The sequence below is a fragment of the Zootoca vivipara genome, chromosome 2 (assembly GCF_965207765.1).
Source record: "Zootoca vivipara chromosome 2, rZooViv2.hap1.1, whole genome shotgun sequence".
NCBI classification, from domain to species: Eukaryota; Metazoa; Chordata; class Lepidosauria; order Squamata; family Lacertidae; genus Zootoca; species Zootoca vivipara.
In genome coordinates, this window is record NC_142584.1 from 71,151,755 (window position 1) to 71,175,126 (window position 23,372).

Below are 23,372 nucleotides of genomic sequence, written 5' to 3' on the forward strand. Positions count from 1 at the left end.
CAGTCGGACTTCTGCCCTTTCCCCTTTTGAATAGCAAATCACCATACTGTAGCACAAACAACTTTTGACACTTTCCTGAGTTTCAGAAATACTTGGCTGGAACTTTTGAAAGCTACTACTGGAGAAATGCACATCAAAAGCCCCCAGTGGTCCTCAGTAGGCAGAGAAGCAGAAGAAACTTGCTAGACCAGAATGGAATGTTTCATCAAATGCAAGTCACATGGAAGCTCCAGTTTCAGGGTGTGTGTGTGTGTTTGTTTAAAATTTCTGTTCCTTGCATGATTCAGTCTATAGTATTCCTCAAAAGATTCAAGTCACATTTCCAGCCCATATACATTGTTTCAGCAGACTTAACCTTCCTACAAAATAAAAAAAATTATCCTTCCAGTAGCACCTTAGAGACCAACTTAGCTTGTCATTGGTTTGAGCTTTCTTGTGCATGCACACTTCTTCAGATACACACCGGAAGGAATGTTTTTATTTTGTTTCAACTATGGCAGACCAACAACGGCTACCTACCTGTAACTTAACCTTCCTACCTTCACCTTCCTAACCATGATTCCTTCCCAGTGCAGATGAGCACAGTATAAGCCAGGGATGAGGAACCTTTGACCCTCTCAGAGATTTTTTGACTCCATCTCACATCAGCCCCAGCCAGCAAGGGATTGTGGGAGTTGTAATATTTGGATGACCCTTGTTTTCTTTTCCCACTCCTGATATAAAGTGCAAGTTGTGCCTCAGAGGACATCAGATAGGGATGTGATATCCCTTTCTCTTCCTCCACCCCCACTCATGCCTAGTGGACAAATCCCTACATACGGCTTTTTGAGTTGCCATTTGAAATAATGTGTTCCATAGGCTATCAGATCAGAAAGTAATTTGGAGGGGTTTAATGGTGGTATTTTGCACCCAAAGCTACTCAGAAGTGTGAAACCGCAGGTGTTAATAGCTTATCTAAGAAACACTTTGCTGCTTTTCGAACTTTGGTGCTGAGTGAAGTCCACATTCCAGAGCTTACTTCAGAAAAGTATTGCCCCTCTGTTATCCTGAAGTATTAATGAGTCACAAAGTGAGGGGATTTAAGCCTTGTTTTCATGGCAACAGGAGTAAATCTGTATGCACTGAGCACTCAAGTGAGTTAAGCTGGAAGAGAATTTTTTGTCTGTCCTATACATTGGCTCTCATCCACTTCGTTCAGGCAGACATTGAGTTGCAGTCATGTGAACCCTTGTCCTCAGTGTACTCAGCCTAAAGTTGGCAAAGTTACCCTTTCTAAGTCACCTTGTAACTTAGGCTCCTGTTCCCATATCACATAGCTTGAAGTAAGGCCACTGAAGCCTGCGGGACTACAGTGGTACCTCTGGTTACAAACTTAATGCGTTCCGGAGATCCGTTCTTAACCTGAAACCGTTCTTAACCTGAGGTACCACTTTAGCTAATGGGGCCTCCCGCTGTCGCTGCGCCACCGCCACACAATTTCTGTTCTCATCCTGAGGTAAAGTTCTTAACCCGAGGTACTTCCGGGTTAGCGGAGTCTGTAACCCGAAGTGTTTGTAACCCGAGGTGTTTGTAACCCGAGGTACCACTGTACTCTGGAATGAGTGGCTTAAAGGCTGCAGTCCTAGCCTGCCTGGTACATCTGAATTGCATTACATTGGCCTTTTGGAGCTAGGGTCAAAATTCATATGAGAAGTGAGATTGTGTATTTTAATTGAGAAGACAATGTATGGGGGGCACCCTTGCATGTCCACCTACTGCATGGGGCCATTGGAAAGTTGTTGAAAAGAAAGCCTCTGTGTGGTAGCCCCCTTGCCACCCAAGAGCTGGCCTTGTGTACCTGCCACATGCTTGCAACGTGTGCTGGATATACCAGAGGGAGAAATGGCTCTTCCGTAATGCACATTGAAAATCAAATCCCAGGCATGGCAGAGGGTACACATGACAGGATTGCTATGGGCAACCTCTTTCAGTCTTTTGTTCACGTTGTCACCAAATGTGTGTCTGGCTGGTTCTGTGAATAGTCTAAAGAAAACTGGCCAAGTCATTTTTTGGGGGGGGGGGGAATCCAAAAAATGGTGTTTTTATTACAAACCTGCACTGGATTACTACTTGCATTTTACTTACCGGTACATCAACTTGCTTCGGTAACATCAACTTACTTACCGGTACATCAACTTGAGAGCCAGTGTGGTGTAGTGGTTAAGAGCGGTAGACTCGTAATCTGGGGAGCCGGGTTCGCGTCTCTGCTCCTCCACATGCAGCTGCTGGGTGACCTTGGGCTAGTCACACTTCTTTGAAGTCTCTCAGCCCCACTCACCTCACAGGGTGTCTGTTGTGGGGGAGGAGGGGAAAGGAGATTGTTAGCCGCTTTGAGACTCCTTCGGGTAGTGATAAAGCGGGATATCAAATCCAAACTCCTCTTCTTCTCTTCTACATTTCAAGCAAAGCAATGGCCTACTGCTCCACCGCTTTGCCAGAAAGAACACTTATAAGAACTTTTGTAACTAAGAATTATTGTCTTAGTATGCAATCCACACACACCTATCTGCTGCATGCGGTGATGGCGGGGGGGGGGGGGCGGATTGGATAGATCATTGCTCAAAACAGCTCCTTTGGCCTTTAGCCTGGCCTGGGATCCACTAGATCAGCATAGGCCAGGCATCCCCAAACTGCGGCCCTCCAGATGTTTTGGCCTACAACTCCCATGATCCCTAGCTAAGAGGACCAGTGATCAGGGATGATGGGAATTGTAGTCCAAAACATCTGGAGGGCTGAAGTTTGGGGATGCCTGGCATAGGCAAACTCCTATGGGACTACAATTCCCATCATCCGTGACCACTGGTCCTGTTAGCTAGGGATGATGGGAATTGTAGTCCCAAACACCTCGAGGGCCGGAATTTGCCTATGCCTGCACTAGATCCTGAGCTATCCACTCACCCACTGCCATCACTTGGTGGCATTAGACTGCTGCCTGGCTGGGGTTAGCATTCCTCTTGCGAGTTTGCCCTTTTCCTCCTCCTTAGCAATTCATTTTCCTTCCCGGTTACAGGTAGGTAGCCGTGTTGGTCTGGGTCGAAGTAAAATAAAAAAATTCCTTCAGTAGCACCTTAAAGACCAACTAAGTTTTTATTTTGGTATGAGCTTTCGTGTGCATGCACACTTCTTCAGATGAAGACCAACTAAGTTTTTATTTTGGTATGAGCTTTCGTGTGCATTCACACTTCTTCAGAAGTGTGCACAGTTCTGAAGAAGTGTGCATGCACATGAAAGCTCATACCAAAATAAAAACTTAGTTGGTCTTTAAGGTGCTACTGAAGGAATTTTTTCCATTTTCCTTCCCTTTTGTGTATTTTAAATTATAAACCTGAGGGTAGGGTCCATCTTATTACAGGCTGTTGAAAGCTGGTCTAGGAGCCTTTTTCAGCTGAAGAATATACTGAAAAAATACTTTAGGTAAAATGTCACAATCCTATTTAGCTGTATAGGATACGCAGCCTGGGATGCATCACTTGTGAATGTTAGCGGGAGAAAGAAAAGTGCAAGAGAGCCATAATCAGCTGTTGTGTGTTTTTCACGTACAGAAGCAGGAGAAGCCCATTTAAGTTTTGCCTGTGAAAAAAGTCTCAGTGGAGAAAGCCTTGGCTTGGATCCATGAGGAGGGGATCACCTGATGAAACCACTAGGTTCTTACTGGACTATCATTGTTGCACACTTTTGAGCTAGGCAGAATGAAACTGTATGAATTGTTTCCTGTGTCCAAGGAGAGAAGGGCAATAGGAGGACTGCGCCAGAAAACTCCAGCACAAAGCGTTTGCAGGGAGAAAAGATTTGTTGTTGAATCCCCCCCACACACCCTCCCCTGTTTTGCTGGAGGGGCCCTGCAGGGAGAAGAATCCATCAAAGGGGACTTAATAAGGTCTGTTTCCTGTTTGCTTGGCCAAGTAAAATCCTGAGAGGAACCACAGAATGAATGCAAAAGATTTTTACCCCCCCCCCCCCTGTTTGTTTTGCGCTACTAGGTCAAGGAGGTTCTGAAATAGAGAGGGGCTGCCAGAAGGAGAGGGCTAGCTTTGCAAAAAAACAAAACAAAAACCACAACGCTCTCTGGACACAGTCAGTACGGTAGTATGCAGTTGACCCTTTAGTCCTTGCAGAAATTGCACTTTTGATTTAATCTACAAAAAAGGAAGGCAATGCTGCTCCAGGCAGGTTTACCATCTTTAGAATGCTTTAACTTCTCATCATGCCCTTGGCTGGTCCCTGTCAAACTGGCTAGTCACTTGGGGGGGGGCAGGGAGAATGGATGGATGTAAAGCAGGCACCTCCAAACTGCGGCCCTCAAGATGTTTTGGCCTACAACTCCCATGATCCCTAGCTAACAGGACCAGTGGTCGGGGAAGATGGGAATTGTAGTCCAAAACATCTGGAGGGACGAAGTTTGGGGATGCCTGATGTAAAGTGTGCAATGGGAAGCATTGGAAATTAGCAGCACTGACAAGACTTGAGAACCTTTCCCGATTCAGTGACATAATATGTCAAAATAATCCTCAGAGCAATATTCGGGCAGAAGAATAGCGGAAGAGGAGGGCAAGACAGGCCTTTTCTTTACTTGACACACTGGGCTTCAGAGGAAGAAAATGAAAAGGTGCAAGCTGCTCTTGTTGCTTCCCCCTTGCCCAACAACTGTGTCCATCTGCAAAAAACCCCAGTGTGGAGTGAGAGATCAGCCTCTGTCCTGAAGCCTCATCTTCTGCCAATTTCAGGGTTGCATTATTGCCACTGGCGATATAAGAGAGCCTTCCATATAAGCAAATGCTGGAATGGCATCCAAAAATTCTACGCTTTTTTTGAAATATTCCTTGTACATAGAAATATTAGAGGTTTGAACACCCCTTCCCAGTGATGGGAGAGCATTCCAGCATGTTATCAGAAGGCAAAACGGGTTCACAATTTTGGACAAGAAAAAAGGAGAATACATATGATCCAGCTGGCAGAGTGCTGGGTGGACTTCGGAGAACCAGTGTGGCGCCATATTTACCAGATGATTTTATGCTTTCGGCTGTGTGTCTTTCCGAATACCTCTTTCTACATCTCTTTACCCTGGCTTTTGACATGAGGTGTATATTTTTAGGACCATCCTTATGTCTGTAATTATAAGTTTTAAACTGTTCTTAATATTGTGCTATGCTGTGTTTTCATGTTGTAACCCACCTTGGGGTGAAGAGCAAGTAATAACTAAGAATATAATACAGTAATGCTTGCTATCATTCAAAACGTTCAATGGAAAATACTTAAGACAAAGAATTGCTTTAGCTAATATGAAACAGGGGGCTCAAACAAGAGACCCTTGCAACATTTTGCAAAGAAGCATGTAAAAGCCAGGGTATGCAAACAAGATGTATTCCCCAAAATATTTTAAAACCTTGTCCGATGCTTCAACTCCATTTGCTGTCCACCTCTGGGGGAAAGTTCTACTGCTCATACTGCTTAGGGTACAATGGATGTACAGCTTTTTGTAGAGGCTACACTGATGATTTGAGTACGTTTTATTGAATTGCTTCATTTTGTTATGTTGTATGCTGCCTTGGTACTTTATGGTTTTATATATTATTGCATTTCTATGCTGCCTTTCCTCCAAGGAGCTTGAGGTGGTGTGCATGTTTCCACTTCCTCCCCATTTTATCCTTACATCAACCCTGTGAGGTAGACTAGGCTGAGAGCGAGTGATTGGTGCAAGGTCACCCAGTGAGCTTCATGGCTAAGTGAGGATTTGAACCCTGGTCTCCCAATCTCGGTCCAACACTCTAACCACTACACCACACCGCCTGTCTCCAAGGCCAATTTATAAATGCTTTTAGTAAATGCATAAGTAAAATAAATGTTATTGACTGAAAGGTGGTTAAAGCGATGTATTGCATTGATCTGTGTTTTTTACAGCTGCTTCTCCTCTCTCCTTCCAGACACAGCAGTGAAATTCCTGGAGAGAATAGGCTCTGAACTTGGCCTACAGTGTCAGAAAGTGGAGGTAATTAATGAGAGGGCCATTGCCTTGTCTCAGTTCTGTCAGGATGTCTGATCAGCCATCTCCAATTTCGCCCCCTTGGTTTGTGTGGTTCAAGATAGTGGTGGTGAGGAATGTCTTCAGATTTATTCTCAGGCAACCTTCTGATTAAGCCACGCTATGGGAAGCATTCTGATCATGTTGGTGCTCATATTGGCTGTTTTATATTATAATTTGTTTTATAATTTGTTGTTTTATAATTTGAAGCTACGAACATGAGTTTGACCAAACTGCGGGAGGCAGTGGAAGACAGGAGTGCCTGGCGTGCTATGGTCCATGAGGTCACGAAGAGTCGGACACGACTAAACGACTAAACAACAACATAATTTGTTGCAGCCCTCGTGCAGCCTATAATCTCTTCATGAGCTGGCTATCCCATTAATCTCTTATTACCATGTTCTCAGTCTATTCTTGAACAGATCCAGCCTGACCTTTCCCGCATTAGGGCCTGTATTTAGACTGATTATTGTTACAAATTAATGCCATGCAAAAACTAAAACTTTTTTTAAAAGGAATGAGTTGTGTTCTTTTCTCTATTCCTATGTGTTGGTAAAGGCCAATTCCCCACCAAAAATGTTAAAATGTCAATGGGTCAATTTCAAATATTGGAGTTTGCCTCTACCTCAATCTTTATCATGATAGTCAAGGGTACTTTAAAAGGACTGGCAATCATAAGCCTGTATGAATTTCCCAGAGTCCTGTATCTGTTCCGGACTCCGCCTAGTGACCTCTGGAACTTCTCTGTGTTGGAAAGTACTGCATTTTATTATGCCGTTGGAGGACTCCAAGGTATGAACCTGGATCTGCAGAAGCAGTTTGGGGCTGCCTGATTTCGCCGTAAGGAGACACTGTTTTTGCCTGAATTCCGAGGCTCATTTTGATTCAGCCTGTGGCACTGTATCTCCCAACTGTTTCTTTAACTCACAATGAACAGGGTTGTATCCAATGCCGGTCCTACTTAGAGTAGATCCATTGACATTAATGGACCTGAGTGACTCGGATTCATTAATTCCAGTAGGTCTACTGAGTAGAACTTGTTTGGAATACAACCCAAACTGTGCTCAGCCTTGCAAACAAGTCTACAGAAACTACTCACCTATAATGCTTCCCTCGCTACCCATTTGCCCCACAAGTGGCAGTTTTAAAACCTTTTTCCTGCCTCGTCACCTCATGGTGATACTTACTTTCCCAAAAGTGGCCACTGCAAAAACCTGAATTGAGACAAAGCCAACTTAAGGCTCCAGTGCGCTTGCTGTCCATCGGATTCTTGCTTAATTTAATGGAACAATTTGCAGAGAAGAAAATAAGACCCTATGGAAACTAAAAAATGAATATAAAGTCCAAGCCACAACAAGGTAAGAGAGTGTGAGCCAGAACAGGGTGCTTCTCTCTCAGCATCAACATCCATCAGCCCCTCTTGCTGCCTCTGGATTGCACACAGAGAGGTTACTACCTTTAGAAAAACCGTTTCCAAGTACTTGGGAGCCATATGCGGAGCTTTGTCCATACTGATCTAGTGACAGGATGAGCAACCCACAACTGACTTAGTGTTCTGTTGCAGGTCTGCCCTGGCCGTGTGATCACCATCCTGACCTGGAAAGGCACAAACCCACATCTCCGCTCCATACTGCTGAATTCCCATACAGATGTTGTGCCGGTGTTTGAGGTTAGAAGGGGATTCAGGTCCCTGCATCTTGCATGTGTTGTTGCTGTTCAGAAAGAGTACGAATGTGCCCCCTCCTTCAGAATGCTTTGAAAGACCCAGGGAAGCATGACAATCCTTGCTTGCTTCTTGCTTTGAATATATAGAGGGCACAGGTGACGGTGCTCATATTGGTGTGATGCATTTTCATTCACGCCAACACCTGTGTCATCCTGGGGGATTAGTTTTACGTACCATAGAGTTCACACTTTCTAGGATTAAAACAGTTGAGGGATGAGATACAAGATACCTTTGAGTAAGCCCTATAATTTAAACTCAAGGAAACTCTGCCCTTTTCGTTATTCTAGTCCCCAGCTTTATACCAGCAGAGTGCCATCTACAGGGAGAAATAAAGAGCTGCAGGCATTTAGATGGTTTCTTTAATACAGTGGTACCTGGGTTCTCAAACTTAATCCGTTCCGGAAGTCTGTTCCAAAACCAAAGCGTACCAAAACCAAAGCGTCTCTGCAGCCTGCCTGCCTTCGAGTGTCCTGGGAGGCTGGCGGCGCACCACTGGGACGCTCGCAGGCAGGCAGGGGAGAGGACGGGAAGGAAGCAGGCAAGTAAATAATGGAGGGGGAAGGGAAGGGGAGAGGAAGGAAGCGGGATCAGTGGGTGTGTGCAATGCCCGCCAGGGGTGCCAGCGCTGCCTGCCGGGGTGCCTGAGATGCCCGGCATGGGAGAGCGCCACTGTGAAGATCTACACAGGGGGATTTTGTCACACACACACCCTAGAGATGGCACCCGGTCCAGACCGCTCCCCCCGCCCCCACCTTCGTCCGCCACTGGCAACATTACAGGTGTCAGTTTGCTATCACAACTCAATCTATCACAGTGGGGAAATATTCCTGTTTGTCTTTGTTATATGGAAGTGATTTGGCCCAAAGATAGTACTTGAGTGTCCGACATATTCATTTGAGAGTCTTTCCAGACAAGAGGAATCAAAGATCTCATATATTTGCTCCTAATATTCAAAATACATAGGATTTCCCCTGTGCTGTAATAGCTAGGATGGCACATTTTCAGTGCCTCATGTCCTCCCATCACTCCCATCCTCCTGAGGTGCTCTGTGCTGTTTTCCTTCCTACAGGAATATTGGCGCTATGATCCATTTTCAGCCTTCAAGGATTCTGAAGGAAACATCTATGCACGTGGAGCCCAAGATATGAAATGTGTTTCTATCCAGTAAGTCCATCCATGGTGGGGGAGAGGACACATGACTGAGAAGATTATCTCATCCTATCGTAGTTCATGTAGAGCAGGCATCCCCAAACTTTGGCCCTCCAGATGTTTTGGAGTACAATTCCCATCTTCCTCGACCACTGGTCCTGTTAGCTAGGGATCATGGGAGTTGTAGGCCAAAACATCTGGAGGGCTGCAGCTTGGGGATGCCGGATGTAGAGTGCTCATTTCAATTAGTGCACTTTAGTGAGTTCAGAAGTCAGTGGAAAACTTAATCCTGATTGGCCAGTGTGCCTTGGGTTAAATGGTAATGGGTTCAGTGGCCCAAAGGTAAACATGAATAGATAGATTGCTAATACACACAAATGCTGCCTGAATAGTATGTGGGTGGTTAAATCCTGCAAGTAGCAAAGTTCTGTATAACTTTTGTAGCAGGGCCGTCTTAAGTATATCGGGCGCCCGGGCGCCATGGTGAGATGATCGCTCCAGCGCCCGCCCCATTTCTCACCACCACCTGGGCTTACCTTAGAGCTGGCCCTGTTTTGTAGCCATTTTGTTTTTATTTTACTACATTATGTACTGCTCAATTACATCGTAAGCAGTATACAAGTAACTCAACACAATAAAAATAAAAGTCATCTAAAACCATAAAATCAGAATTCAGTTAAAATACCTGCTTGAATACAAAAAAGTCTTCAGTAGTCATCGGAAGTCCAACAGGGAGGGGAACTTGTCTGATCTCAACTGGAAGGAAGTTCCATAAAATTAAGCTCACAGTACTGAAGCATGGGCACAGCCAGGATATTTGCTGGGGGGGAGCGCAGACTTTTTTTGGGGGGGCAGAACTGACGTGATTGGTCAGTTAGTTAAGTATTTCTATTGTTTTACTTGATGGGGGGAGGAGGAGAAGCTGCCCCCTGCCCCCTCCTTGGCTACGCCCATGTACTGAATGCACAGCTTCTGGTAGATACAAACTGCATCCGAGCCATGGGGGATCCCTGATGGTGACTCAATGACATCGGTGGTCGGACACGAATCTATGGAACCAGGCAGTCCTTGAGGTATCCTGGATCCAAGTTGTAAAGGCCTTGTAAATTAATATAAGAACCTCGAACCTCTCCCAGTAGCATATAGCCAGTCGGTGCAAGCTTTTGAGAACTGGAGTTGTGTGTTGGCGATAGTCCGTCTGCATCAACACTCTAGCTGCAGCATTTTGCACTAGCTGGAACTTCCAGACCAGGCTCAAGAGTAACCCCACGTAGAGCATATTACCAATGCATGAATTACTGTGACCAAACTATGAGAATGGCCATAGTTGGCGGACTAGCTGTAAAGGCATTCATAGCCACCAAGGCTATCTGAGCCTCCAGCAATAAAGGCAGAACCAGGAGCACCCCCAAATTCTTATTACAGTAATATGTGGTTAATATGAATTGCTTGTCTTGCTCTGCCCTGTATGGTATATCTTAGAAGTCAATGGACTCTTCACATAGTTGCAGTGGCCCCTTCTAGTCGCCACCCCCCAAAAACCCACCCTCCCTTTCCCTCCTTTATCATTCCTGCACCTGTGCATGATCCTGACTGGGTGTAGGGCAAGCATCTCTGGGTTCTCCCAGGGTATTATCAGCCACTAAATAAGGCTCATTTCCTTCCAGGTACATAGAGGCTATCCGGAAACTGAAAGCCGAAGGAAGACAGTTCCCACGTACTGTTCATATGAGTTTTGTCCCAGGTGAGTTAACCAAGGGCTTATTCTTTCCCATTTACTTATATTTCTTGCCCCTAATATTTTCTCCTCCTTCCATATTGATCTCAACCCCTTTGAATGAGCTTTAAAAGGGCTATCCTTCCTCTTTCCTTAGATTTCCCTCCCAAAAGACAGTTGCAGTAGTAGGAGTTCATATCCCTCCTCTCCCCTCTCTCAGCTTATAAATTACACCAGGCAAGTCAACCCAGCCTTTTAATCCCTGCCATACAAACCTTCACTGTATCCACTGTCCTCAATCCCCTCTCAATAACCAGACTCACCCAAAACAAAAGAAAATAAGTCACCACCATCCTTGTGGTCTCCTCTGGTGGTTGTCTGTTTAAGAGATGCTATAGGAGGGGGCTGAGGGGAACCAGAATTTAACACCTGGTAGTGGCGGCGGCAGCTGTTCTTCCTCCACTGCTGGAGGCCGTATGCCTCTGAATACCAGTTGCTGGGAATCACAAGTGCTGTGGCACTCAAGCCTTGCTTGCTGACTTCTCAGAGGCATCTGGTTGGCCATTGTGAGACTAGGCTGTTGGACTAAGTGGGCCTGTAGCCTGATCCAGCTGGGCTTTTCTTTATGTGGTCTTGGAGCTGCCCCAAACAAGGTTTTTGCTTGTACAGTAGATCCTTTTAATAGACAGCCATTCTTGTTCCATCCTTGGAACGCTAGAGGGCACCTGCAGAGGATGCATGTACCACAACCAAGGATTTTGGGCCTGACTGGATGTAAACGGAAGATCTGTGTTCTCCTCTCCTTATGCCCTTTTTGTGGTTAAAAGCAATCGTGGTGCCTCCCAATTTGGGTTGAGACCATGCCACTGGAGGGGTGGGGGTTGAACCCTTTCCCTTCACACTACTTCCATGACTTAATCACTCCCCCCCATCCCCACAAACTGCTGCTATTAACTGCAATATAGGTTCATGTCCCCCTCCCTTCTCTGCAACATATAACCACATAGGTTTGATTCAATAAAAATACATCAGAGGGGATCCAAGCACCGTTCTCCCATGGCATGTTTCTTCTGGCCCTCTGTTGCAGCCCAAGATACTGATACCTGCTATTTCTGCAGCCTTTTCAGTATTAGTACAGTTCTGCAGTTTCCTGGCTCTCCTGAACAGACTGACTGGCTCCTGCTACACAGCAGGAAACAATTCGAACATCACAAATCTCTGTGTCATTGCTAAGGTGGATCATCACTGTGAGCTGAATCACCACAAGTGAAATCCCTCCAGGTTCTCATAGGGAACTGTGAGTTGCCATAAGCCAGGCATCCCCAAACTTCGGCCCTCCAGATGTTTTGGACTACAATTCCCATCTTCCCCAACCACTGGTCCTGTTAGCTAGGGATCATGGGAGTTGTAGGCCAAAACATCTGGAGGGCCGCAGTTTGGGGATGCCTGCCATAAGCTCTTGGGCCCATTTTGACTCTCAAGTGCAGAGAGAGGTGTGGTTGGTCTCTGGAGAATGAAAGCAAAGGTGTTTATGTGGCGATTGGTGATTCACTTACCTGGTCTCTTTCCCCTCCCCTGCAGATGAAGAGATCGGGGGCCACAAGGGGATGGAAATGTTTGTGAAGCGTCCTGAGTTTGCAACCCTTAACGTTGGCTTTGCCTTGGATGAAGGTGAGGCTCCCATCAGGGAAGCTATTTTGGACTTGTATGTAGGAGGGAACCAGCCCGTACATTTTGCTTTACCTTTGTTTCGGTTTATCCTTAGTGATTACCTGGGCATACTTCCTCTCTCATTGCCAGAGAGAGAGAGAGAATGAGATTCTGTTAGTTCACAGGCTTGCTGTCAAAGAAGGGCATACAGTGGTGAAGATTCTTTGTTTTACTGGTGCATGAACTTTGTTTTACTGGTGATGAACTCACTTGCATAAGTTTAATGAATTCTCAGCCACTTTGCCGATGGTCTGTTTCCTGGTCAAAAGGCACTTCAGAAAGCCTACTGTGTCTTCTAGCTAAATGTGTTGTTTGCTAGTTCCATTCTCTCTCTTCCCCCAGGCCTGGCAAACCCAACAGACACTTTCACTGTATTCTATGGCGAAAAATGTCCGTGGTGTGAGTACAATCCGGGATTCCTTCTGTGTTTGTGTGCTTGGATTTTTGTCTCTATTTGTGGTTCCCTCATGGCCACTTCTGGTCTTACATGATGTTTGCTTGCATTTTCAATACAGATCTTGGGAGAGATAATGTCTTTTGAAAGAAAGAATGGTTGAGCCTCTTTCACAGGGAAGTCACGAATTCTTCTGAGTAGTTTCTGGAGTTTTGCCATACCCCTGTCTTCACTGTAAAATAGTCACACATGTTACCCTTCCTAGAGCTTTTGGGGCTTTATGGAGGAGCCAGAGCAGATAATGAGTCCAGCATCCTGTTGAAATTGGTTTGGGACTTCATAATTCTTAGCCACAGCTGTTTTTCACTCTCACAGTAGATTCAAATCTGTGGATTTTTTAGTCACAGTTACATCACTGGAATGAACTTGGAATTTTAAGCCTCCTTCCTTGAGTGGTTTTGTAAAAACCTTGGAATTTTCAGTAACGGCTTGTAACTTGTGAATTCGGATAATTTTGCAGTGAATGTCTGAAAGTCGGCATTCACATGTGAGTGTTAACAGATCATATAAGTGTGATTGCCAGCATTCCCTGCTGTATATCTGTAAAAGGGAGTGGGGATTCATATCAAGGTAACAGGATATCCACCTTTTGTTGGAGATATGAATGGTAACATTGCCATAAAGCTGATTTACTATAGTTTGCTGCCTTTATTTCCCTTCCTAAATGGCTTTGCCTCACATTTTATCCCCTTCACCCATGCTTTCTTTCTGGCTCCCTCTCTTTGGGATAATGCCACAATCCAATGTCTCATCTGCTGGCTTACTGCTATCTCCTATGTTCTTCCTCAATTTATTCCTATGGTGCTCTAGCCCATCCCTGTTGCCCTATTAGTATGATGCCCACAAATGGAAAGAGTTTTATTGTTCATCCATTGATGTGGACAACTGTTAGGGAGATAATGGAGGAAAATCTTATAGGGTCTACTCCATGATAGTAAAAAAGCCCTGCTTTCATAATAATAATAATAATAATAATAATAATAATAATAATAATATATTTATACCCCACCCATCTGGCTGGGTTTCCCCAGGCACTCTGGGCGGCTTCCAGCAGAATATTAAAATACAGTGGTACCTCGGTTTATGAACACAATTGGTTCCCGAAGTCTGTTCATAAACTGAAGTGTTCATAAACCGAAGCGAACTTTCCCATTGAAAGTAATGGAAAGTGGATTAATCTGTTCCAGACAGTCCGCGGAGTACTCAACCTGAAGCATACTTAACCTGAAGCATGGGTGTAATTGGTTCCGGAAGTCTGTTCATAAACTGAAGCGTTCATAAACTTTCCCATTGAAAGTAATGGAAAGTGAATTAATCCGTTCCTGCTGGGTCTGCGGCATTCGTAAACCAAAAATTCGTAAACCGAGGTGTTCGTAAACCGAGGTTCCACTGTACAATGATTCATCCAGTATTAAAAGCTTCCCTAAACAGGGCTGCCTTCAGATGTCTTCTAGTCAGTTTATTTCTTTGACATTTGATGGGAGGGAGTTCCACAGGGCGGGCACCACTACCAAGAAGGCCCTCTGCCTGGTTCCCTGTAACTTCGCTTCTCACCAAACATATCCACTCAGAATTTATGCAACAGAGCATTTCTGAATAGTGAGGGGCTTTATACAACTTGGAAACAATTTTTTTCCTTGTACCTACTCTTGACATGGATTCAGGCTATATGGAAACTAGGACAGAGGTATGCGTTCCACCCTTCTTTCTCCATTTGTAGGAATAACCTTTCTGTTTGTCCTTTGAAAATTCACTGTAACACAAAACGTTGCACTACAGTTTGCAATGTGAAGCATTTGCATGCAGTTTTGTTTTCATTTGTTTGGGTGCACTATGTTTTAAAAATGGGGCTCTTAAGTATAGACTATGCCATTTCCCCTCATAAGTTGAGAAACAGTGTATACAATATGGGTGCAAATGATGTGTTCAGCGAGGTTGCAGGGGCTTTTGCAGCAACAGTTCCTGCTGCCGAAGAAACAAGCCCACTATTCAACTGCAGAAGCAGTTTGGCTCGTCAGCCTTGGGGGTCTGTGCAACACTCCAATACTATTCTGTCTTCTTTGTGTATGTTGATCCTTTGGATTATGGCACACTTCCTCAGTCTAAAAGATGTGTTGAACGTGGTTCTCACTTACTGTAGGAGTTGGGCATCAAGGTGTTGCTTTGACTACTTTGCTTATCATTCATGTTTTATGCTTCCTCTGAATACTTTGCAGGGATTAAAGTGAAGGTAGAAGGGAACCCAGGACATGGATCCAGATTCATTGAGAACACAGCTGCTGAAAAGATGGTAAGAGATTAGGAATAGGGGCGAAGTGGCGTGGGAGGCGAGGCTGCTTTTGTTTGGCAGGGGACAGAATTGTTTGCTTAGATCTAAAAGCAATGCCTTCAGCCATCTGAGCTGAGGTCTGTTTTCATAGACCTTTCTTTACCCAAGCCTTTGAGCCTGATGCCATCCAGCTGCTGGGCCACCTTGAAAAACATTTGCTCATTAGAATATGTATCTATGTTTCCATATTGTTGCATTGACTTTTCTGCTTTCTTGCCCATAGCACAGAGTGATTACTTCCTTCCTGGAGTTTAGAGAGCGTGAGAAACAAAGGTGAGGGGGAAAAGGAGCCCCTACAGGAAGCCTGACTGTGTTGGGAAGGGGGCTTCTCCTGACCTTCTCTATGGCTCACTTTTGTTTGCTATTTATTTGGCGACCATTTCTAATATGCAAAGGCCTTTCAGTCCTTAAGTTTGTCCTCGTAACTGAGACAGAGCCCTCCCTTAGGACCGATGCTAGCATTATTCATTGGGCCACATTGATGTGTGACTCATTGCCATCTGCATGGGTTGAGCAACACATCCAGGTTGTCTTAGAGCCCATGAGCAACAACCGTGCTGGGCAAGGGCAGAGAAGCTTTATTGCAGGGAGGGGACGGACCCATGGCCCTCCAGATGTTGTTGGACTACAACTTCCACCAGCTCCAGCCAGCATAGCCAGTGGTGAGGGATGATGGGAGTTGTAGGCCAACTACATCTGGAGGGACACTGGTCCCCTATCCCAGCAATAGTGGCACTCATTGTTCCTGAGTCAAGAAGCTTGCAGTGGAACATGTCTATGTTTCCAAGACCACTTGTAAGCTGCTGTATGAGTCACCTGTCATTTGGACTCCGCTTCTTATGGGTGGGAATGTTAGCTGCTCTGACGATTGAAAATACCCACTGTTCCTACCAATACTTGGAACAGTGATTTTAGCCTCCTGTTTCTTCACCCTTGGGACTTAGGGAGCAATTAAGTGCAGAGTTTCAAAGATGTGGGGTGAAAGTCTTTCTCCCTTGTTTCTTGCAGGTTGAAATCAGAGAAGCACCTTACCTTGGGTGACGTCACTTCCCTCAACCTGACCATGCTCAATGGGGGCATCTCCTTCAATGTGGTCCCTTCTGAGATGTCTGCTGCCTTTGACATCCGCATCCCTCCCACAGTAGATTTAAAGGTACAGTATCTGGCTACTGACAGAAAGGAGGAGGTAGGGGAATGGCGACTAAGTTTCAGGCTGTGGGGTATTGCCTGGAATATGCTTACTGGGAAATGGCTGGGAAGTGTATGTTTATTCTTCCTGCATTGGACTGTGTCACCTAGAGCTCTCGTTCCTAGGCTTCTTGTGTTAAAATTGTTTGAAAGATCCTATAAAATATGACAAAATGTTATATTTTTTTGTCTTGCATTGGTTATCATTGATCACATGGAAGCACCTTGCAACCCTTACTGGTTATGATTAGGAGAATTGAAGGGGCTCATTTCTTTGTCTGTAAGGTACCGCCAAGAGTCTCCCATTCCACTTTTCCTCCTTGCCCTGAAGGATCGTTTCCAGTTGCAGGACCCGCCTTCAGAGGCTGCAAGAGAGGAAGGAGCCAGTTGGGGAAGCAGTTGAGGGAAGCTTCTGAGGTTTGGCATGGTTCAAAGCCAGCATGGATCCTTGGATCAGTGGTTAAGCTTAAGGAGCATTTGATTTTTTACATTTGTGGGGGTAAGAATGGTGGTTAACCATGGCAGGAAGGAGTGCAGAGGATTCTGGGATGAATTAGAAGGACTGTGGGATAAATCGAAAACAGAATCATCCTGAGATCAACTAACCCCTTTTACACCCAACTGATCACTCTGCAGGAGAGAACCCTCTGCAGATACCGTTTCATCAGAAGGTCCTTTCTGTACAATGTATGGTACATTGCCTTTAGCGTGGCAGTACCTGCCCCTTGGAACTCCTTCCTGCTACGTACAGATCAGAGAGACTCTTATTTTTCCAGCACCTATTGAAGACTGTGCTTTCTTAAACAAGCCTTATAAGTTGGGTTAAAAAAAATCCGGTCTGTTATCTGTATTGTATCTGAAATGACTTTTATATGTTTTTACTGTTGATGTTTTTATTGTTAAACAGATTCAAGATGTTTCACAGGAAGCAATTCCTGTATGAAATAAATAACACTCCATGTTGCTTTGTTTCTGCTCTGCAGGCATTTGAGGAGCAGCTCACAGCCTGGTGCCGGGCAGCTGGGGAAGGTGTTAGCTATGAGTTCCACCAGGTAACTGTGGAGACGAGGGAATATTCCAGCAGCCTGTTGCCACCCCCTTAGATCTAGGCGCATAGCTCAGTTCCTGGCTTATGGCTACATGTCCGCCTGTGCTGCTGCTGCTGCAGCTGCTGCTGCCTCTCTCTCTCCCTCTCTCCTCCATCTCCCTCTTGGGCCTCTCCTCTCTCAATATGGCTGCCCTTCTGTTCTGCCTTGTCTCCCCCAACCTCTTGCACTCCTGCTGCCGCTTCTGCCGAGCCCTTGCCACAAGTCTCCTGCACTGTAGGTGCCCTGTTGCCTCCTCCAAGCTTCACCCTCTACCCTTTTCTTTGGGCTAGAAATACACGGATCAGTCGGTGACCTCCACAGAGGAATCTGACCCCTGGTGGAAGGCGTTCAGTGGCACCTGCAGGGACATGTGAGTAAGAATTCCCCCCATTCTCACACGCACTCTTCTGAAGACACCTGTGGAGGCTGGTGGCTGTTTCCACCTGCCAGACGCAGAAGGAACTGTAAACACGGCATCATTTTGGAGGGAGGGGTGTTGTGAGGGGGGAAACCTAACATTCAAGGCATTCAGAAAAAAAAGACTCCCCTAGGGATCAGTATGGAGAAAAAGGAGAGTGGCCATTTACCCTCACCCTTCCCAACGTCTCCCATTCTGTTCATCCGAGGCACCCTGTGCTCTGTTTTTAAAAATTCTCACCATCTGAATCCCGCCTTCAGACAGCTTGGAGCCTCCTTGGCAGGAGAAAGTAAAGGCTAGCCTAGCAATGGGAGCTCCCCTGTCATAGTATCTCTGTCTTTGTCAGGAACTTGAAGCTGCAATGCGAGATCTTCCCTGCTGCCACAGACAGCCGCTATATCAGAGCGGTGAGTGCAAGTGCATTTCCTCTGCGCATTTATATTGTCATTTGATTTCTCCCAGTACTTTGGTTGAGCTTCTCCTGTCTCTTCTTCCCCCTCCTCCTCCTCCCACTGTGTTGCAGGCAGGACACCCGGCTATCGGCTTCTCCCCAATGAACCGCACCCCTGTGCTGTTGCATGACCACAACGAGTTCCTGAATGAGCAGGTCTTCCTTCGCGGGATTGAGATCTACGCCCACCTCATCGCTGCACTGGCCAGTGTCCTTCCCCTGCAAGCAGAGGCCTGAATAGGGGCAGGCAGAGCAGAAGGCAGCAGTCCAAGGGAGAGAGAAACCAAAGAAAGAGAAAGGGAGAGAGAGAAGCTGAAAACCTGCATTGCTTCCTATTTTGAGACGGGACCCTGCTAGAGGGGACATAGGCCTTAGATGTTTTGATTGAGGGCTAGGGCTTGCTGAGATCACACCCAAAGCAGACTGTTGCATTCCAGCATCCCTGAGTGGTACACAGGGGGGGCAAAGCATGTTGGAAGCAGAAACGTACACTTCCACCAGTACATATAAAGTGGGGCTCTGTAGGTGTCGGCAACTGTTTCTCTGCTCCTTACCAAAGCACTTACAGTCAAGACCCTTGTTTGCACAGGTCCCAGAGCTCCGGCTCTTTATCACCACCAGCTACCCATGTTAAGTTTTAAAGGATAATCCTCAAGCACCAGGTTTGTAGGACTGAGGTTCTCACCGCTGAGGTTTCTTGGGTTTTGTGGCAGAACGTTATTGCCTTATCACTGGCTCCTTTTGCCGCTTCTCCCGTTAACACCAATGCTGCACTCTTCTGCCACGTGATTCCCTTCTCCACATACCAAACCCAAGGCCAAAGCAACTGGAAAAGCAGGGTAAGTCCTAAGCTGCAGGATTAATTGAGCTCCCCCCCTGGTTCCCTCTTCCCTTTTGTGGGTTGATGCTATTGACACCTAGCTGGTTTTCTCTGCTGCAAGGCATGCCTAGTTCTCAAAGATCCAGCAATCTCAAATTTTCAGTGGGAGTCCAGGCATCATGGAAAAGCCTTGATTCTACCTCCATTATATCCTGTATGGCGTTGGGCAAATCACACACTCTCTCTGTGCCCCTCACTTGTAGAGGGGCATGAAATGTTGCCACGCGTTTTGAGATCATCCTATAGAACTTGGTTAAGTTGAAGGAAAAGGCAGGTTTGCTGAGGGAGATAGTCATTAATATTGCCTTACTGGGAACCTGCCTTCCCCACACACCAAAGTAGGATTGGTGTGGGGATGGATGTCTCTCTGGATTTTCACTCTTTGGGACTTAGCAGCAGAGGTGCTGGCTGCAGCATGGTGCCTTAACTTTCTGTTGAACTGTAACGAGTTACTGCTGACACTTGCCATGCCCATGCAGGTAAGAGTTGGGTGAACAAGATTCAGCCATAAAGGACAGCCATCTCCTCGCTGCCCCAGAATGCTCCAAGGGAACAACACTACTTTATGATGCTTTTAGCAAAACTTGCCCTTGCTTGGAAAGATCGTTTTTCACATTATGCCGCAATATAATTCCTTATCCTCAGGTTTACATGACATTTGATAACATCATCTGGAATTGCCAGCAAATTCCCTAGAAACTATACTCACAATCGCTAACATTGTAGATCAACATGTACTTAAGTAATGAGGAATACCTGCCCCTTCATCTCCCTGTTATCCGCATGTGACTTGAGCAATAGATTGGATAAAAGCATGATGCTTTAATTTGACACATGTCCTTGCTAGTATCAGTAAAATATCATCCACTGAAGTATATAATGGGGAAGAAAATGGGTTTCACTTTAAGTCTCGTATCCCGAAATGCCCCGATGCCAGAGTAGGCCTATAAACCAGGATACTTTTAAAAAGCCTAAAGAAAAACAAAAATGCAAGATGCTTGTTTTACAACTCAATCCTAAGCATGTTTGGCAATAACTCCCACTGTTTTCAGTGAGGCTTACTCTTTGGTAAGTGTTCACAAGATTGCTGCCTTGGACAAAGAGTTACCTTTATGAATGGCAATATGAGAAGTTAGTGAATACATAAAGTAAATATCCTGATACGATCCTCCTCTTGGCAAGTGGGAGCTGTATGTACATCTGCACCAGTAAACCTATGTTTACCTATGTTTCTAGAGCTGCCTTGATGTTCATCCCCATAATATCCCCCCTTTATGGAGGTATATCTTGCCCCTCCTCTCAAATAAGTTTAGTGGGAGGGGGGGGGGAGAAACAGCAAGTGGTTGTTTGAATCCCAAAGGGGTGTTTCCTCTGGGATTCAAGGTGCCACGTCCCATCCCAAGTAAATTTATTTGACAGTTTTAAGTGCTGCTTCTTTGTGGAGCAAAAAATCCTAATAGTGGCACAGACTGCATTGCACAGGAGGAGGAGCTCTGCCACTCTTGCACTGCTGTTTTTGCTCTCATTTGAGAAAGAGTTACACCCCCCCCCTCAGCCATCCTGGGAAAAGTGCAGGGCGCGTGTAGCTCCCTGCATTGCACAAGCTGCTTCCTCTGGTGGGGAAAGGGAGGCGCTGCTTGCAAGGTGGGCCATCCCTGTTCTCCTCCCTCTTAGGTTAGCAAGTAAGGTATATGGAACCTGGCAATATAGCATATGTAGTATGTCACATTGAATAATGCTTAACTTGAAAGTGCGCAATCAACCAGCAAGTTCTCCTCTGCAAGTGCCATTAAACTTCCTGATGGTTTGTGCTGATTGTGTCTACATCTCCCTATCACCTCATAAGCACACCTTTTCACAGGTAGAAGCCCTAAATGTGCATTGCTTCCACCATCAGGTGCATATCTCAGCATATATACATATATTTTATTCACATTGAGAAGATCAAGTACTGCAGGCCAACAAAAAAATGTAAAGGTGTGTAAGGCATGAATATGGAGATAATTAACATGATAATTGAATCCTGAGAGTTGTTCTACATTCCCCTGTGGATTATGTATAAGGGCTTGTTTGTTGGGGTTTTGAGAGTTTAACGCTTGGCCCTCTGTAGTCTTAAATTATCTAATCTGCTTGCTGGCTAAACGAAAATAATAACAAGCTTGTTCCGATTTAGAAACGTTAGAAAACTTCAAATTTGGTTACGGTATTCCATGTCAAAAGGCCAGAAATATACAAACACGATTTTAAAACAAAAATAGGATGAAGGTATTAAAATATATTCAGATTTCAAAAACTCAAAATGTGTTCAGTTTTGTTGAGGTGATAAAATGTTCCTTGAGGATGTGGGATCATAACTTCTTTGTTTTCCACCAGATGGCACCCTACACCTGACTTATCTTCTGGAAAAGGCTGATTCCCACTTTACAAGGCACTACCGGTATCTGCATTGTAGTGTTTGCTGCAGTTTGCTGCAGAAAGGGGCAATGCAAATCTTTAAGTACTTGGCTGCTGGCTGCTGCTGTTTTATCCATTTCTTTTTGGTTTCAGGAATCATGTTGGCAAACATGCTCAAAGAGGAGAGTTTTTAGAGTACGTCACAAGTTTCAAAGCACAGATAGCATTTATCCAGCAATTTTGAATGAATATGAAATGACTGAACTGATTAGTAGTGTGCTTACTAATTAAGGAGGAGATTGGGGAAGAAAGGGATATACCCACTGCAGTTATAAAGCCCTTCTCTGTGCTGCAAATATGTAAGGGGTGTGGGGGAAGGCCCAGAGGATGATCTGCTATGCTTCCCACTTTTCCCCTGAGAAGCCCATGCAGGGGGGGGATATGCCCACTGGACTAGAGGATTGATTTAGTTATTCCTGTGTTAGCAAAAGAAACAAGCAGGAAAACCCTAACATTGTGTCCTTGAATGGACATCAGTGGCCCACAAATGGATGCGCGGGGGGAGATGAAATAGCTTTCATCTGAAATGTTCACATTGTGAGAGTCATGACATAAAAGAGTATGCTGAATTGGTAACAAAAATTCGTTTAAAAAGAAGAAGAAGCTGCCAGTGGCTGGTTTCAGTGTGAAATGCACACAGCAGAGTATGCCCTGCACTCTGCCACATCTGTATTATGAACCTGGAAAGGGATGTGAAGGCAAAAGCATTTGGCAAAAGCATTAAGCACCGGTCCCTCTAAAGCAAACTGGAAAGAACTTCAGCAAAGATGTCGTAAGACTGTGAAAGAAGCAGGCAGTGGTCGTTTCAAGTCGGTCACTTTGGTAGCAGTGGGGAGAAACCCCCTGATATGATTATACCAGGGGGTGGAATACTTCTAGCTATACACGCACAATATTCTTGAGATCTAAACTAGTTGAAAACACTTGGAGGAAGGGGGAAAGATCCTGGAATAACTGTGGTCAACTTGTGGGAAACATCCACTCAATTTGCTGCAGCTGTCAAAAAAGCAAAACCAAATGTTGGAGACCACTAGGGAGAGCTTGGTGGAGAACCACAGTACTCTTGTGTTGTTGCTCTGCGCGCTGTTACGGTTCCTCTGATCAGCGCATCTGGTACTGGCTAAAGAAACAACTGTGCCTTAGGGAGACGGCTGGTCTGACTCGGTAATGGTGTTCTTGTATATGCATTTGAATCTGCTTCTCAATACGCTGTACAGGTAGACAGGGCATGCTCAGAACCCAATAATATCTGGTGGGGGGTGTTGTTCAAAGAATATGAAACACAGGTGTGATCAAAGCCTCCTGGAATAGATACAGCCCAGTCACATCTGGGATTTGACCTGGATCAAGTTGGGCCCCAAAGCTTGTATGTCACGCTGGACATTTTCTCCTGCCAGATAAATCAAGCCAGGTGTGGAGTGGCATAATTCTGACTTGCACTCCTTACGCCACAGTGCAAACATCCACATGGTGCAATGAGATGTTTAGGAAAGGGCATCACATGGGAACAGCATGGTTTCCCTCTTCGGAGGGAAAGTTGTTTCCACAACAGCCTGTTGAGGTTGCGTGCAAATATTTGCAGAAGCCCCCTTACTCTGCCGCCCTGCTGTCTCCTCTCCACTCAAAACACAACAGCAAGCGGAATAACTTAAAGGCAGCCGTCAGAATTGAAATCAGATGAAATGCAAAAATATTATGCTTTGGGTCTGAACTCTCCCTCTCCTCACAAATGAGATCTACGTCTCGCAAG

At 45.4% G+C, this 23,372-nt stretch overlaps 1 protein-coding gene across 7 annotated transcripts in view; it reads left to right on the forward strand.

Moving 5' to 3' along the window:
• Positions 1–21,468, forward strand: part of ACY1 (aminoacylase 1) — a 33,289-nt gene extending 11,821 nt beyond the window's left edge. For 4 of the 7 annotated variants that reach the window (XM_060271515.2, XM_060271516.2, XM_035106091.3 and 1 more), the window contains exons 3-15: positions 5,961–6,025; positions 7,623–7,727; positions 8,854–8,948; positions 10,601–10,677; positions 12,232–12,321; positions 12,703–12,759; positions 15,031–15,104; positions 15,367–15,416; positions 16,152–16,296; positions 17,315–17,383; positions 17,710–17,789; positions 18,184–18,244; positions 18,361–21,468. In XM_060271515.2, coding sequence (XP_060127498.1) covers positions 5,961–6,025; positions 7,623–7,727; positions 8,854–8,948; positions 10,601–10,677; positions 12,232–12,321; positions 12,703–12,759; positions 15,031–15,104; positions 15,367–15,416; positions 16,152–16,296; positions 17,315–17,383; positions 17,710–17,789; positions 18,184–18,244; positions 18,361–18,525 — 1,133 coding nt within the window. In that variant the 3' untranslated portion in view covers positions 18,526–21,468. Of the gene's footprint in view, positions 1–86; positions 241–5,960; positions 6,026–7,622; positions 7,728–8,853; positions 8,949–10,600; positions 10,678–12,231; positions 12,322–12,702; positions 12,760–15,030; positions 15,105–15,366; positions 15,417–16,151; positions 16,297–17,314; positions 17,384–17,709; positions 17,790–18,183; positions 18,245–18,360 lie in introns of all 7 variants that reach the window. The other 3 variants (XM_088662190.1, XM_088662189.1, XM_060271518.2) reach the window with 2 other exon arrangements.
• Positions 21,469–23,372: the final 1,904 nt, after the last annotated feature.